Below are 17,155 nucleotides of genomic sequence, written 5' to 3' on the forward strand. Positions count from 1 at the left end.
CCATTTCCTGTATTTCAGTTTTTGGAGGAGTACACAATTTGTGTACAAAATATTATTGCAAACTTGGCAAGGATCATATACTGTAGATATGATAGAACAGTCTGAGAGCTGTAGCATTATCTGAGAGCTCATCAAAAGGCAAACAGTTGCTAAATTAGTATAATATATTCCAAGCATGTCAGTATTATTCTGCAGCATGGAAAATTAATAAAAAGATATGGGAAGCCTTAAAACTTCCCATAAGTCTCTTGAAAAATTCATGAGCTCCTTCAATTACTATAAATTAAGATTATATTAATGTATTTACAAGCAGCTCACATTAAAGACTTTGAAACCACAGAAGCATGCATCTTGAATGAGAATAGACTTTCAGAAGATTACAATCTAAGTTTCCATGCTTAATGTAATTTAGAAAATGGAATGATATTGACTTTGTGCTAAAGAGAAAGTAAAGTACTTTCACAAAACAAGTAGTGGATATTTGGATCCGTTACAAAAAAAGTACTTGTGTCAAAGGACACCCGTTTCCAAGAAAGGTTTAACAAAATGATTTGCCAAAGCACGCAAACAATTCAAACCTAAACAAAGACACACTTGCACTTGTGGATTCTCTGAAATAATAACGATTGTATACCTGACCTATTGCAAGGCTGTCAAGTTCAACCAATTAGCAGTTGTCAGATATAGGAGTTCTTTTATATTTAAATGCTGAACAGAGAATGAAATTAAGTTTATTCTGTAAATTGTAATGGAGACATACTGTAAATTCATCTTCTGAATAAACTCGTGACAAGAAAGTTCAGATATTTGGTGTTTGTGTCACATGGTGCATTCAAGACAGGTGCTCCTATGCAGGTGATCAGAATTTGGTGCATCTGTCAATAACTAAAAAAAACCACATACAAATCGTATCCGATAGAATAATAGAGATTAGAGATTAGAGATTGCTCTGGCTAACTGAAAATGATCGAGAGGAATGAAACATTAGTGGACACACCACAGTTTTGTGCAATGTATCTAAAAGAATATTGAGGCTACAGAATCGATAATCACTGCATCTACTTTATATCACCTGCCAAGTGGTTGCTTTGTACTGCTTACTCATACCCCTCCCTCCCTCCATCTTCAACCTTGCAGCAGCTCCCTGGCTCATTCCCTGGGGTTCTGTCAACTTCATTCTCACGGGCAGCCTGCCTTTCCCTCAGTTAGGCCGGTTTTGCCAAAAATTTTAATGTTTAGTCTCTCTGTCACGTTATTTAGAATTTGGCCAAACTTTTGCAATGTGACCCTGCCAGGTGTCGGTTAGAGACGTGCCATTTCTCCAAAACCATTCCAAAACTTTTTTATAAACAATTCACTAAATGCTATAAACCAGAAATGGAAAAATATTTCCATTTCAAGATTCCTGTGAAGATCAATATGTTAAGACAGGAGGCCTTACAGGAAAAAAAAAAAATCACAGAAAATCTGGGGAACAAAACCCCAATTATAATTGGATGTTTGCTGACATTTGAATGCAACACACGGTGGATGTTTCAAAATCAGTTTTTGCAAAGTTTCAAGCCACTTACTGTAATACTTCAGACCCTGGAAATGCTGACTTGTTTGAGTGATTAAATCAATGATACAAAGTACTATGACAACTTATTTTATTTTTGTGTTCACAAAAATTGCACTGTGATGCAAATATCTTGAGAATCTGGTCTTTTTTTCCTTAAATCCAGCTGAAGATGTTCTGCAGAGCTATCCAAATAGAATGGAATGTCGACAGAAAAAAAATAGAATAATGGTTTTCAGCACCTAAGATCTTTTCACACTCATATAATGTTTATATCACATGGTAACAATTTATTAATTTGTTGATTTCATTTGAAAACCAACTTTGCACAGAATATGGCAAAATAAATCTTACTTACAGAAACAAAAGGAAAAGACAAGTGAAAATCTGAATTGGAAGTCAAAATAAAAAAAACAAGCATCGGTGTGTAGCACACAGAAAGCACACTCTTTCAGAAGAGTTTGACGCTGACTGGAGATTGAAAGGAGTGGACAGTCCATATGTGAGAGCAGGTCTGCAGCTAGGATTTACAATTAAAGCTTGAAGAAGAGTTGGCTTCCAAAGGATGTAGTCCAAACAAAAGTGTTTGAACTAAAACCAACAAAAGCTGCATCCGAACTACGATACTGAACTAAAAGCAGGTTTCAGCCTGTATCCAATAAAACTGAAGTTAAAGTCCATTTTGGCCTGATCTCTGTCATTAGTTCACAAAGTGTTAAGTCATCTTCTCAGGTTCTCCAGTCTGCCTTTTAGACCAGAACTTTCTCAATATTTTTTTGTTTGTTGTTGTTGCAATGTAATGAAGGAGCTGACAGAGACCCAAACATTTTAAATGCATTTCGAAGTTTAATTGACTTGATTGACCTGTTCAAAGGCTTGCAAGTTGTAACTCAAAATAATAAATGTCTCTTTTGAAACTCAATTTGCCCTGAGCTTCTTTGCCGCTACATCAGCCACCTGCTTTTTTATCGATCGTGTAATCATTTCCTATTCACTCCTAGATTATGTGAAACACAAAAAACGTAAGAGGTTTAAATAAGCTCATATTTCCCTTTGTGGAAAGTTAAACAGGACTAAAGATAATACAACAATGAGTCACACAAATGTACACATTTTCACTATGTAACTCATACCTACTGCTTGAAGACCTTGTCATGAGGCTACACTCCCCAGGATTTATTACTTTAACATGCTGATTACAAATGCTGGACAGACAACTTTACAATATCGACTGAAAGACGACACTTCAGTTATGTTTATCAATGTTAAGGACCCCGATAAAAGAAACCCAGGACCGTCCAAAATAAGCTTCTTTAAAAATTAATTAAAGGACTGCAGTGTTATCCAACCAATTAAAAACAAATCTCCCAAATAAATCATCTAAGCATAAATAAAATAGTAAACATTAATGTGCAAAGCAAGAAAATTCTACAACATTTTTTTTTTATCAAATTATTGTCTTTTTTTCCATAAATAATTTATACTATCAGAGCATAAGTACAAAGAAGATTTAAAGCCATGGCTTGTACATTTTATACAGCACTGGGAACATTTCAGTCTTTGTGCTGGCCGGTCTGTGGAAAATGGTGGAAAATACGGTAGTTCCAGTCACAGGTGTTCCTTCTTCTACTCCTCTCTCCCCCCACAGCCGACATATTTGCTCCCGACGAAGTTTCACGGAGTTTCCTTTGGGGCATGTTTCCGTGGCGATCATGGCTGCAGCTCCGTGCAGTCCAGGTGATCTGGGATGGGCAGCCCGGTTAAGACAGTTAAGCACTTGTTCCACACGTTAAACACAGGGCACACGGGTTGCGCAAAGGAAATGTCAAAGGTGTACAGGTGCTGCGAGCTCACGGCGTCGTAGAAGGCCAGGGAGCCGTTATCGTAGTCCAGGAGCACCCCGACGCGGCGCAGGTGTGGGGACGGCTCGATGGGCAGCTCCTTGCTGTTGTGTCGCACCACCCAGGAGTTGTTACAGCGGCACAGAACCCAAGAGGCCGAATTCTTCCCGATCCACTCGTGCTTTGGGGCAGACTTGTAGGCGATCCCCACTGCATACCTTCCAAAAGCAAAACAAACAGTAAGGGTTTCCATTGATCTGGGTAAAATACGCTCTGATTTAGGAGGGTTTCATTTGATGTGAATAAACAAGCTTGATAATTTTTAACCAGTATTCATGATGCAGTTTTGCATATTGGGTCAGGTGGTTTCAGGACAGTGCCGATACTGGCCAGGGTCCAGGGTTCAGTGTGGACTCGATGAGGTAGAGAGCTAGGCACCCAGCTCCTTCCCTGCTCAGGTACCGCACACCCCCCCCTGCACACCGAGAGTAGATTCTGTGCCCATCTGCCCTTGACAGTGCGCTGGTGGCTTTGAATATGATCACAATCATGATCAAAATATTTTGGATATTGGCAAATTATTAGTTTCTAATAGCCCTTTTCAAAGGGTGCCACAATAGAATAATTCATAAAACATAAAGAACAGACTGTAGGGTTTATGTTTGTCTTTTTATTTACTGTATTTATCTTCACCTGTAAATCCGATACCGATCTGAACAGGAGAAGGCTTTGCTTGAATGCACACTTTCAGGCTGGTTTTTACTCCGAAGGTTACTAAAGCTCTGAATTCTAAAGCTGCCAATGGCTACAAAGAACTCCTTCTTGCTCCAGTATGAAGGCATCGCTCAGGAATTTTACAGGCTTATTTACATTGAATATGGCGGTAGCCATTTGGACCCTTAGATCATCACCGCCTTTTTATCCCACTTAATTGTGCATAAAAAAAAATCCAGATGGATAGCTACAAGTTTAAGTTTAAGAGATCCCTTTACAATTTGGCAAGCCATGGCAAAACTGCTTTGTACCAGCTTGGAATGAAGGGATTTTTCCAGACAGTCAGCTGAGTGCAGGAGGAGACTCTACTTGCTGTGTGCTGATTCAGTTCGTCTCTTGATGTGGTCAGTCTCTAGTTAAATAAGACTTTTAGGACCAAATAAGCAGACTGCACCCTATGTTTATGTACTTACTGCATTAAAGAATTTTGTTTAATTTCATCAGCAGCTTTACAGATTGTGTTCATTTTTAAATTCACTTTCAGTACATATGAAAGAATAAATGTGAAAGTTTAGTCTACAGTTTTCTAAGGCTTTCTTTCTTTTTGTAAAGCTTTCGTTCAGATCTTTATAAGATCTGAGATTTAATGCAAACTAACACAGGTGCTATCCTAGCAACCTACGTGATGGAATAAAAGGTTTAAAATGCTAACAGTTCACACAGCATAAAGCTCTGCATCATTTGAACAATATTTAAGGTCAGCAGTCAACAGAATGGACTCAATTAAATGAGGCATTATACTGAAAATGATGAATGAAATGTACTTCATGAAAAACGCATTTAAATTATGTTCTACCTTTTAAATTGGATTTCCATTCAAATCCAGAAATAATCAAAGCATATGTCTCGGTTTATAAATAAATGTTTTCTGAAAATTCACTTACACCAGTTTAAGTACTTCTTCTGAACAGAAACACTTTCAATGGTTAAAAAGGTCACGATAAAATATCATGAAAACCTCAAAGCTCACAGTTTCTACCACACTTGCACAGCCTGTGGATGAGTGTCATATATAAATGACCGTCTGCTCCAGCTGTACGTTAGGCCACAGGCACTACACATCAATAATAGTGAGGGGTCATTAAAGCAGAGCCGAGCCGTACCATGTACTTCCGCCAATAAGGGCTTCCCAGTAGTGCCGCCCACTGTCAATGTACACGTTTCCTGTCACACCATAGCTCCCCTGGCTGGTGAACCTCTCTTGCGTGTGGCTCTTTTTCGAAGAGGTTTCGTCACGTTCGACTGTAAGGTTGTCATGGGAAACCTTCAGCTTCCGGTGGGCAGATTTTGGGTCCAACTTGAAAGGCTGACCTGAAAATAAATGTATACTGTATGATCTAGTTCTGTGCTGCCTGTAACAAAGCGTTAAAAAACAATTGTGTACCTTGTTTCTCCAGGAATTGTTAGATACTGTAATTTCACTTTTCCTTCTTTATTTTTTATGTTAGTCATTCTAAATATATTAAAAATGTTTATCAATCTTACATCATATTTTAACATATTATGTTTAAAATATAGAGTTCTTTGAGTTTTAATTGGAATCAAATATAAGCTTTATCACTCCTAATATGGCATGGAAGGAAGAGAAAAACTAATTCAAGCACCCTGAAAGAATTCAAAATAAAACAGTGATTGGAAAGCAATATATGCTATTAACTTTAAAAAAAAAATCTGGCATTTTTAAAGAGAATAATGGTCACAATAGCCTATTTTTTAGAAAAAGAAAAGTTAAAAACGAATGAAAAATAGATATGACATAAAATAGTTAAATAAATATTTACTTGGAACAAATGAGGTCACTGTCCTTTTTTATATTATCTACGAGGTGGTTACGGACATTTCTTTAGATTGCATCCAATCAGAAACTACAATTAAATCCAATACTTTATGTATCAGGTTAATCAATACTTTCCTCATAAAAGAAAATTCATACCGTTCCTCATAAAAGAAAATTCTCAAATTGCAGGCAGAGGTATTCAATGTAATGCACATGTTTTTGTAGACTGCACTTCTTAAGACCTCATTTAGAAAAGCAAGCACAATTGCGGTAAAAAAGATATTGTTGCTCTGGAATCAGGCCAGACAAGAGGAACCAGATACATTCCAGGGCTTAAAGGAATGTCCTACACTGAACTACACTTTTGCAGTATTAAACAGAAAGGACTATGAGGGGACCTGATCAAAGTATTCTGATAAAGATACTGCCAAACTCAACCCAATGGGTTTCTTCAGAATCCATGGATTAGTAGACATACAGTAAGTGGGGAATTATGCTTAACTGCATTTAAGACTGAGAATAGGAAGGGCTATTACAGGAACAGACCATCTAGACACATTGTTGAAGCTGATACTCTGGTTCCTTTTAAGAAGAAATGGCTGCATAAGATCCCTTAAATCAATTAGCTACTAAGAAACCAAAACAGTTTAAATGAGGTGAATGGTCTGGTTTTCCTTTTTCTTGGTTTTCCAATGTTCTATAGTCACAGTATTTTCTCCTCTGATACCTGTATGGAATAGCATACAGGTATGCAGGCTTTGTTGGCTTTGTTGGCAAGTTGGCAGGCTTTGAGGCATTTCTAACATTACATGACACGTTCACCATTGTTCTTCTGGAGCTCTGATGGATGAGCTTTCTGTAATTAAAATTGACCCTTCGATCCCAGCATGTGGTTAACAGCCCTGTCGTTAGATAACTGCATCATAAGCAAGGAGGGTGACAGTTCACTGCTGTCCGATGGCTGCAGCCCACAAGGCGGCAAGAACTCCACACACTCCACGCTCCTCACTTACTGTTAGTCTTCAGTTTCCCTGGCTCGCTGCTCCGGCTGCCGGCCTGGTTGATAGCTTTGACGATGAAGATGTACTTTGTCCCACTCTGCAGGCCGTGCACGGTGTAGTGGTTTTGTTTAATATTGGGAACAATCATCCAGCTGTCGGCAGAATTACATAAACCTGCACAAGGAAACACACACATACCCAGTCAATATGAATCCCCAGCACAACTTACGGTTTATAAGCCAATGGATGTGACCTTCTAGAATTCAGAATAAATCGTCCTGGCAGAAACACAGATGTGTTTGTTTTGTCGAGCATTGCAGTGGACAAAACTTTCGCTTTTTAAGAACGAGTGGGTATCGAGTGTACCATTTCAACCCCCAGCAGAGACCAATTTAAAAGTAAGCAATAAAAAAATTGTGTGCACAACACCTTTTGAGTAATACAAATAAGTATTAATATCAACAGTATCTGCAATCATTCTAAGTCAAGAATTTAAAATGTCCGTTTTGCCTGCAAAGTCAAAGAAAACTCTTTTGTGTTGAAATGGAAAAAAAAACACATTTGTTTTAACGGGACTTGAACACAGCCCTTCTTCTGCTCCGTATAAAGTAACATAAACACGATGCAGTAAACTCACAAGAATGATAATGTCTTTGACTTCATGATTCCGGCTTATGAAGTACTGGGCAGCTAGAAATGTTGTGGTATTAGTTTCTGTTGGTCCATGAAGCTAATCTTCTTGTGGTTTCTCCAATATGTAGCTGGTTGTATTTTTGTGGGTAATATCCCAGTAAACTACAAAATGTGCTAGAAAGAGCTAGTGGATGGTAATCAATGCTTTTTCTGATCTCTTTTTTCATGACAACAGAACAATTATAAGGTTTGCCAATAAAAGCATTATACTGTACATACAATACTTTATGTGTATACTTATACTTTATGAAGTATAAAGTATTATATTCCCATTATGTGGTAAAAGAAGAATGTAAGGTTTTTACGTCGTCATTTATATTATTCTGAAATTAATGGCTCAAGACTGTTGATATGGAGACGTTGGCTGAACAGTCACATTGTGCAATTTGTTTTCCATTATTGTTAAATTCCACTTTTTATTCTAGTGTCAGACCATTCAAGTCCAAGTAATTCTAAACAGAGATACAAAGGTACATTTCATACATTCCTCTGCATTTGTGGTTTGGACAGAAACTCAAAAGCAAAAGTAAACTGATCATGAGGACAGTAATTTTGTAATTTGGTTACAAAGAGAAAAAGCAGCTTTTTAATTAAATTCTAACCACACAGGAGGGAATGGTAAGCTCTCTGCATTCATATAATTCATTTCCTCCTATAAATCTCAGCTCAAAATCCGGCTGACTTGTAATCAGACATAGTTTATGGATACTCAGGTACTGTGCCTCAGATCTGACAGCCCAGGACAGGAAATAGGCAGAGGATGAGCACTCATGTATCTTGGTTAGACTACTGATTAAGAGCAATCTTCTTTTGAATTTAAAGTTGGTGCCTTGAGAGAGAAACAAATAGGATTTGAGTTTACGACCTTACAGTTTATTTACAATAATTGGGTAAATTCCTTTTGGTTTACAGTATATACTACAGACCAACACTGTGATTACAATATGCCTTCAATTTTCAAAGCTGGTCTCTTTGCATACTGTGAGTGAGAATGCGTGAGTGAGTGTTATGCCTCCCTACTCAGGCCATATCCTGCACCATAAAATAAAAGCTATTCATCTAACAAAATAAACATTTTTTTTTCTTTAAAGTAAACAGTTAGAGCTGAGTCGTGCGTGGCAACACAATAATGCAATAATCTTATACTACTGTACACTTTATACTACACTTTTTATTCCTTTTTGTGGCTTTTCTTTGTATTTAAAGATCCCATACTGTATATTTCAATTATTACATTTAGGCCTATCAGGTTTGTTTCACCAGCCAGATTAATTCAGTAGGTTCACTGTGTATGCGGTTTCTTGTAAACTCAGCTGCAAAGTACAAAGTTTTTACCTTTAAACACAGAGATACTAGTCTCCTAGAAAGATGAGCTGGATCAAGATGTGATTATTTTGTGTTTCCAGTAGAAAACAAAGTCCTGAAAAAGACCTGGAAAAGGCTCCAAAGCCAAAACACTGCCTCTGTTTACTTTTCCCTTCAACATGGAATAAGCCTTTACCTGTTCTAAAAAAGTATAATCAACTTGTAACTTTCATTGACTATTTTCTCCTCCTTCGTCACCTCCTTGTGGATAAGAAGAAATTATTTCTACTCTGTAGGTCCTTATGCCCCAGTGGCTAATGTGCTGTTTCTAATGCAACTACTGTTCATATTATCCATATCTTGGGGCTAGATAAGATTCTACTGCATAATGTCCTTAGTGCTCGCTCGCTGGAACAATTCAATGTGAAACAATGTCACAGAACAGTTACATGTGCATAAACTCCTTATCACCTTGACTAAAAAGTGAATTTGCACATTCCTTCTACCAGACTTTTAGACTTTGAAAAAAGTGCTGATAGTATACGTTTGCATTATTTAGCAGTACGTTTCATGTTTCCTGCATCCAAAACCTAAGCTGCTTGAATGGCTCAGCTAGCCAAGTTATTCTGAAACCAAAGCGACACACCGGTTACGTTATTACACAAAACACACATTGGGAAGGTTGTGTCATAATGTAACCAGTTGTATCTAGTCTTCTTTGGGATGAGTTCTGATCATGCTGAGTTGAATTAGTGTTTATTAAAACAATGCCTAGCGTGTACCTTGATGTGTTTTTTACAGGCTACAGAACATTTACATTACATTTAAGCCGAATGAGTTGGACTAGGACAGACTGGCACTGGTGTTAACACAATGGTGGTCTGACTGAACGTGAAACAGACATGAAGCAGCTGAGAGTTAAAAAGAGACTGAAAAAAGAACAGTATTGGACCTGCGCATTACTAGTAAGACACTCCCTTTGTGTCAGCTGTAGACTATTTTTGCCTCCTTGACGGATTTGTAAATCGATCAACTCGTCCGCCCAATCCCAGTGTATGGCTCTACAGCACGTCACCTCAGTGTATACCAAGTACATCTGATTAGGTCATCCTCGCTATTAAACTTTCAAAAGCAGCAATTTCCAGTTTGTATGTCTTGGTATTCATAGCTCAGTTGTGGGATAATCCCTTTGCAGAGCAAATGTAATCTTCTATGCCGGCATGCTCTATCAACTGCATAAGGGCAAGCCACTCAAGTCCTGTTTGAATAGCACTGCAGGACGGATCAGTGTTCCCATTGAATTCTATTGCTCATCTGCTCACTACAGTGTCAAGCAGAAGAGTTGCTGTGTCCCAGCACAAAAAAAGCTGTTCTAGAAATGTGCCGGTTATTGGCTGACACCAAAAGGATCTTTAATTGCCGGTAACAATTTTTGCTTCATATTACAGGCTCAGCGCCTATCATGCACTGAAGCAGGAGCAGTCTAATGCATGATTTAGCATTGCAGGGCCCTTTTCAATGATCACCACATGAAATATTGCAGACAGTCTGTGGTTCATATGAACCATGGCAATTCATGCCCTTTAATCCTGTAATCCACTCTCAGTCAGCCTATATATTCTGCTCCAGTTGAATCTCAGCCAAAGACTTGCAGCAGAAAAACTAGATGTACTGTAAACATGCTCAGTGGAATGGAAATGTTATTATTCTCTGCTTTTAAGTAGAGAAAATATTGTACCTACCTCTCTGGTACTTTCCTATCACTCTTAAAGGCCTTATCTTAGTATTAGTTCAAGACGATTATTTCCGTAGTAATTATACATTAAGATTAAGATGACTGTCATCAAGGGCACTCAGAATACTCCTTACGGTCACTGCAGTTGTAGAGAGCATAAACATGGCTTCTGTCTGCAACATGTCAAGTGGCAAAGCAGTAAGAGAGGAAAAAAGGTCCATCCCTCACCCCGAACCACACAGAGACTGAGGAACAGACTTTTACTTCTGAAGGAATAATAAGAAACATCAGTGAGAGAAGAGTTTGCCCATGTATCCACTGCTGGGAATTGTGTCATTTGGAAAACCAGATGCTTCCAGAAATATGGAATATTACATTGTATACATATGCAAACCAGGGGCGCTGGAGCCAGGAGGGCAGATGGAGCTGTGGACCACCCACTTTTAAAAGTGGAGGGGGCTTGCCCACTCTGTTCCTGGCAAATAAAACACGGGGCAGAAATACAAAAGCAGACTATTGTTCGCCATGTAACTTGTGGTTCTGTGTCACACATAAAATATGGTTTTCTTTATTTGATTATACTATTAAAGTAAAGTGCCCTGTGAAGTCTGTGTTACCCAGATGTTTCGTCAAAGCTGATACCCTTGTTTCTTCCAAGAATGGTTGAATGGGATCCTTGATCACATAGCTACTGGCAAACAAAGGAGATGCTCCAAATGGGTTAAATGTCCTTCTTTTGTTTGTATTACACGCTTATGATCCATGAAAACTATTGGTTCCTACTTAAGAAAGGAACTAAAGGGGAGATAATAACCTAAAGACAATAGGACAGGGTAAAGAGGCTGGTGGGCATATACAATAAGAAACTAGAGCAGAGTGACAACAAAAAAGTTCTGGATACTTACTGACTACATTGGCTTGCCCTGTGAAGATGGCATATTGAAGTTCATAGGAGACAACACTGAATTCGTCGTCTGAGGTCCAGTGAACAGTGATTGTGTCATGAGATGCGGTGCACAGCTCTTCTCGAATTCCTGGAGGATTTGGAGCTGGAAAAATAGAGATTTCGGTGTTGATGCTAGGTGACAGCTCTCCATGATGCTGTCACATAAGTGAAACATTGTGAAATGGGCATAAAGTGGAATGAATTTCAGTTCAATTTTAGTGTTGATGGTAAGAAAAGGCTTATAATAATTAAACTCAACACCGAAGACAAAACTCTAGCCCAGTACATGCATCTTCAGTTAACAAAAGAGACTCTCATGGTATGTGATACTGGTTGAATCCTGAAAGATACAGAGTAAAAGAAGACTATTGCTAGATCAACAGAAATGAAACAATTGAAACAAAAACTTTAGGATAAAAGTGGAAAATATGAGGTAGTGTATCTAGGACTGAAATCAGGAAAGCTAGCTATCAGTTAACAAGTGGTTGGTCTGGAATAAACTAAAACTAAATAATAATAATGATTTATAGCCTGATTTATAGCATGACTAGTACATGGGTGTCTGTGGTAAGTTGAATAACGGTGGAAAGTTAAAAAAGGGAAGTTGAAGCAGAATCCAAAAACAAGATTACAAGATAACTCAAGTTATCAAGGCACTCAACAAAGACACAGATAAACTGGAGATATTTTAATTATCACTTTTTTTCACAATTATAATGTTGTATCTTACCCGTGAGATAGTCCAGACTCTCCAGCATTTTCTTTTCCCTGGAAAAGTCTAGCGCAAAAGTGTCAAAGGTGTCATTCAGGTTGATCTCTGGTATCAGCACCTGAGAGGATGCTGTTGCCATGGACACCCTGCAGTATAACCATAATTGAGATTAGTTTTTTAGGAATAAGTATTCTTTAGTAAATTCAAACAAAATGCATAGACAGTAGTTCTATTCTCTTACTTGAAAACAGAAATAGTTTATGTGTAAATCAAATTACTTGCAGTAGTTATTTCTTGGAAATCAATACAATCATTTAGCATATAATAAATAATTGGGGATCCCAAACATAAAATGTCATTTAGGCGTGCTGTAAACAAAATTATAGATTAAGCATTTTCATTTCACATTATGTACTTAAATGTGATACCTGACACTAAAATGCAACCTCCTTATTTTTCAAGTCATTTCAATAACTGCTGAAGAAGGTATCAATGAATACTTTGAAGAATAATACATGCGTATTGACATTAGATCTTTCACTGGGCTTGACTTAAGATTGCTGTGAATCGTCTCGACTCCAGTGGAACTCAACTCAGACTCCAGAACGTGGCGCTAGGGACTCAAACTCGACTTGACTCGAAATTTTTCAGGCTCCTCTTGGACTACAACAATTGTGATTTGACCCCGACGCTTCACGGGAAAAAAAGACAACCAATCAGTGATATGGATGAAGGAAACATTTAAGATGTTTCTTGGTAACCCCGGATACAAAAAGATTTAGTTTTGCTTTAGACGTATTTCAATGAGCTCGATTTATCTGCTTAACCATCTCGACTGTAGGAACACCACCTTCGGTCAAGATCAGTAAGGACAAAGCCATCGCAGCCTCCTAAAGAGCTGCTGGAAGAATGATTTGTCACTGAAGGGAGGGATGAAAGGGACAAATATGCACAAAGAGGTTTTAGAAACCCACTTGGGTGAGTAGAAGGTAGTATGATTTTGGGTTGTCCTCCTGTCAAACCTATATTTAAAACTCCATTAGGTGCTGTCCAAGGGGTAAGCAGAGATGCAGAGGACACTGGGCTGGATGTAGTACCCCAAACAATAGGGGGCAGTGGGTTGAACATTTTCTTTGGTAACTCACTAGATAAAACTATTTTAATCATTTCCCGTGTTAGGAGGACTGGAACTTGGTCGGAGAATACCCACAGTACATTTCTGCGCCATGGGCTCAAGTCGAGACCTGGGACGCTATCTGTTTTTAGGTTTTATGCTCTCCCTGTGTTCCAAGTGGGTTTCCTCTGGGTGCTCTGTTTGCCTTCTGCAGTCCAAAGACATACTGATAGGGTATAGGTTACTGATAGGTTAGGCTTCTGGAAAACGTGGTCCTAGTGTGAGTGTGTGTGTTCGTGTGTTCCACCAAGACTGTATTCTGCCTTGTGCCCTTTGCTTGGCAGGTTAGGCTCCGGTTGCCCCTGGACCCTGTACTGGAAAAAGTGGGTAGAAAATAGATGGAATACCTACATTTCTGTCCACGTTCACAGATTGGTACTGACAAAATTTTCGTTTATAGGCCACAGTTTTAGCTATATTGCTTAATTCTCCTTAATAGTTTGTAGGTTTTATGGAACAAGAGAAAGATTTGATGTTCTCTTTGGTACTGTCATAGTGACTTGCAGCTTTTTATTTGTCATAGACCCTAGAAAATCACATCTGGTGTCACATATGGTTTTGTTTTTATCATCAATGCCAATGTGTTGCAAAATGAATGGAGGTACAAATCTAAAAGCTATTTTATCTCCCCTGGGCGGTAAAGCATATTTTTATTGCTAGGAGAGAAACTCAAAACAACAATAATTCCATGTTTTCTTGTCTATCCAATACAATGCATAATTCTGAGGTTTATTGGAAAGTGTATCCTTCTCTGAAATAGTATATTTTAGGGAAATGGTCTTCATTAATTCCTTTGAAAAAAGATTGAATTCTTAAATATTTGCTCAGAGTTTAGGCATCTATAATACTTAAATACACTGAAATCAATGTACACGTACTATTGATGAAATTGTCATGGTCCAATTATTAAACTGTAGAATTGTACATCTCAAAGACTACTAATTCTTTGGGCAGCATAACTGGTGAGGTATGTTCGATAAATATTTTCACATACTATGTTGTCTAAAGTATGATATCTTTCTGGCCCAGGATTTTTTTAACTCAATATTTTTTATTTCGTGTTGCTAAAAAAAGAGAAGCGTAACTCTTCAAGCTTAAAATTTGGAAGCGGAAGTAATGTTGCAGAAAACTGACCTGTTTCTTTTTCAGATTTCACATCAATGACTTACCCTGTGACCATGGTATGAAAAGACTGCTGTTTGCCACAAATATGGCCATTATAATTTGCTAGTAAGGCCTCATTTAGAATATTGTGTGCAATTTTTTGCTCATATTAAAGAAAAGATTTTGCTGTTCTAGAATCTGTCCAGAGAAGAGTAACCAGATACATTCCAGGGCTTAAGGGAATGATCTACACTGACAGGTTGAAAGAACCTTTTTAGTCTTGAACAGAGAATATTACAAGGGGACCTGATACAAGTATCCACAATCCTCAAAGACACTAAAAAAGTCAATCTGATGGATTTATTCTGAATGAACAGTAAAACATGAACCACAGTGCAAAACTGCAAGGTAACAGGTACGAGGTACTGTACATTAAAAAACTAAGTACAGGATTGTGGGAGTTTGGGACAAGCTACAGTATGCAGCCATGTTGAGTTCTTATGTAACAGATTCTTACAAACATGCATTCTTTTTGTGGAAACACAAAATGCATTTTTAGAGAACTGCTCTCTAAATTAAAAAAAAAATATTTCCCTTTGTGTGTGCTGAATTTCACCAACTTAATTTGAGCTTTTACCAGAGGTGCTGTACTGACTACTAGGAAGAAGACTCATAGCAGAAGAAGGCTCTGCATGGGTTGGCACTTCAGTACCTGTCTGAACTATTATTGCCCTACTCCCCACCTCGCAACCTTCACTCTTCTAATTCTGGTCTCCTATCTGTCCCCCAAGGCCGTCTACATTGTACGGGTGACAGGGCCTTCTCCTGTTATGCCCCCAAGCTCTGGAACTCTCTCCCCAAGGATGTCAGAGAGTCACCTTCTCTAAACTCCTTCAAATCCAGACTCAAAACCCTCTTCTTCAGAAAAGCCTTTACTTATCTGGTTCCATTCTTCACCCCTCTGCTTTTCTTAGTGCCACCATCTATGTCTCCTCTGTATATTGTAATTGTGTTTTATCTTATGTATTCTTCTTATCAATTGTTGTTGTCATCTTGTAAAGCGCTTTGAGAAGCCACCTTTAAAGGCGCTATATAAAATAAAGCTTATTATTATTATGTAATAAGACACCGGCCTGTATTTTACCTCTCGGAGATGTTTTTTGCTGTTTGAAGGAAACGAGCATGATCGCTCTCCTTGAGGGTGTGCTCAGCCTGGGTGATGAGAGATGAGGATCTCTCTATGCATTGCTTGCAGTTGGCGACTTGCTGGGCCAGTTTCCGCAGCCTCACCACCTTTTAAGACAGGAAAGGAAAATAAAGAGAAACAGAAAAATGTGAATTGTTCAATAGAGCTACATCTCCCACCGCAAAAGCCTCTCTGTCATTTCTTGAGGGACTTTCTACGCAGCAATAATGAATGACTTTGTTTCATAGCGAAGCAAGCAAATACAGGGGCAAAAACACATTTAAATACCACAGAGCCCAGCTGGATTCCAAGGAGTTATAAAAATGTAAATAATTCACATACTGTCACATGGTAAAACTGTGAGGAACGGCCACTGAAAGGTTCACTGTGTTTGATTCTGAAAAGAAACATTTATTTTTTCCGATTCTAACTATGGCCATTCGAACTGTGAACTTCAGGGATGATTTCCCGGAATTCTAGATTTTACCTCCTTTGTTTGAGGCCAGCTTTTGTATATTGTCCCAAAGTTTACTGAATAACATTTTAAGAAATACCAAATCAATTCTTGAGGCCTTCAGATGAGACCATTTTAAGCTTTGATCTTAAAATCTTATTTACAAATGCATTTCCGTTAGCATGTAAACATTCGGTCTGGGCAGACATTCTGGCTCAAAAGGCATAGCCTTTTTCATTTTATTAGAAACACTGTTACAAGCTGGTAACCAGATATCAGATTTACAAATGAATGAAACCCTTCCTCCCTCACAAAAATATTTCCTAAACTCTTATTCAAGCATCTGGAAGAGAATATGCATTCAAGGCATAAACCTTTTCCATGTCAGCTTTGGTTAAGCATAATATACACAATATCCAAATAAAGTACTAATTGCACCCTTGAGATTACAATATTTTGATGACGTTAAAAAAAGAGACAGAAATGCCATAACAATCCACAGTCAATTAATGTAACATGTGTGGGAGAGATTTATACTGTATGTACATTACTGGAACACAGGGAAAAAACTGAATGAAAGATCAAGAGGTGTTGCAGATTTTGCTTGCATCTCTCCTTGTTTTAAGAATAGCAGTTGTTCAGGAAATAGTGCTGAAATTGTTCATGACATGGTTGTTATGATATTTACATCTTTAAACTTTAAGAGGTTGCCCATAACAATCAACAAATGTATTATTAAAATGAACAACTCCCTAGCAACCAACGTGCATCAACAAGCTGATAACTATACAAAACAGTTACGTTTTGCTGGCGCACACAAGTTCAAATTCAGGATGCACAACATGTCCTTCTTTTGTGGCCAAGCTGAAAGCAGACAAAGTTTATGTTTAAAAAT

At 38.1% G+C, this 17,155-nt stretch overlaps 1 protein-coding gene across 7 annotated transcripts in view; it reads right to left on the reverse strand.

Annotated features, from left to right (window-relative positions):
• Window positions 1–1,632: 1,632 nt before the first annotated feature.
• The window catches only part of mid1 (midline 1), a 159,237-nt gene continuing 143,714 nt past the window's right edge, over window positions 1,633–17,155 (reverse strand). For all 7 annotated transcript variants that reach the window (XM_088600102.1, XM_088600126.1, XM_088600134.1 and 4 more), the window contains 6 exons: window positions 15,765–15,913; window positions 12,361–12,488; window positions 11,590–11,733; window positions 6,964–7,125; window positions 5,277–5,484; window positions 1,633–3,617 (listed from right to left, as the gene is read on the reverse strand). In XM_088600102.1, coding sequence (XP_088456228.1) covers window positions 3,269–3,617; window positions 5,277–5,484; window positions 6,964–7,125; window positions 11,590–11,733; window positions 12,361–12,488; window positions 15,765–15,913 — 1,140 coding nt within the window. In that variant the 3' untranslated portion in view covers window positions 1,633–3,268. The remainder of the gene's footprint in view (window positions 3,618–5,276; window positions 5,485–6,963; window positions 7,126–11,589; window positions 11,734–12,360; window positions 12,489–15,764; window positions 15,914–17,155) is intronic.

This window comes from Lepisosteus platostomus, chromosome 2 (assembly GCF_059453375.1).
Source record: "Lepisosteus platostomus isolate fLepPlt1 chromosome 2, fLepPlt1.hap1, whole genome shotgun sequence".
Taxonomy (NCBI): domain Eukaryota; kingdom Metazoa; phylum Chordata; class Actinopteri; order Semionotiformes; family Lepisosteidae; genus Lepisosteus; species Lepisosteus platostomus.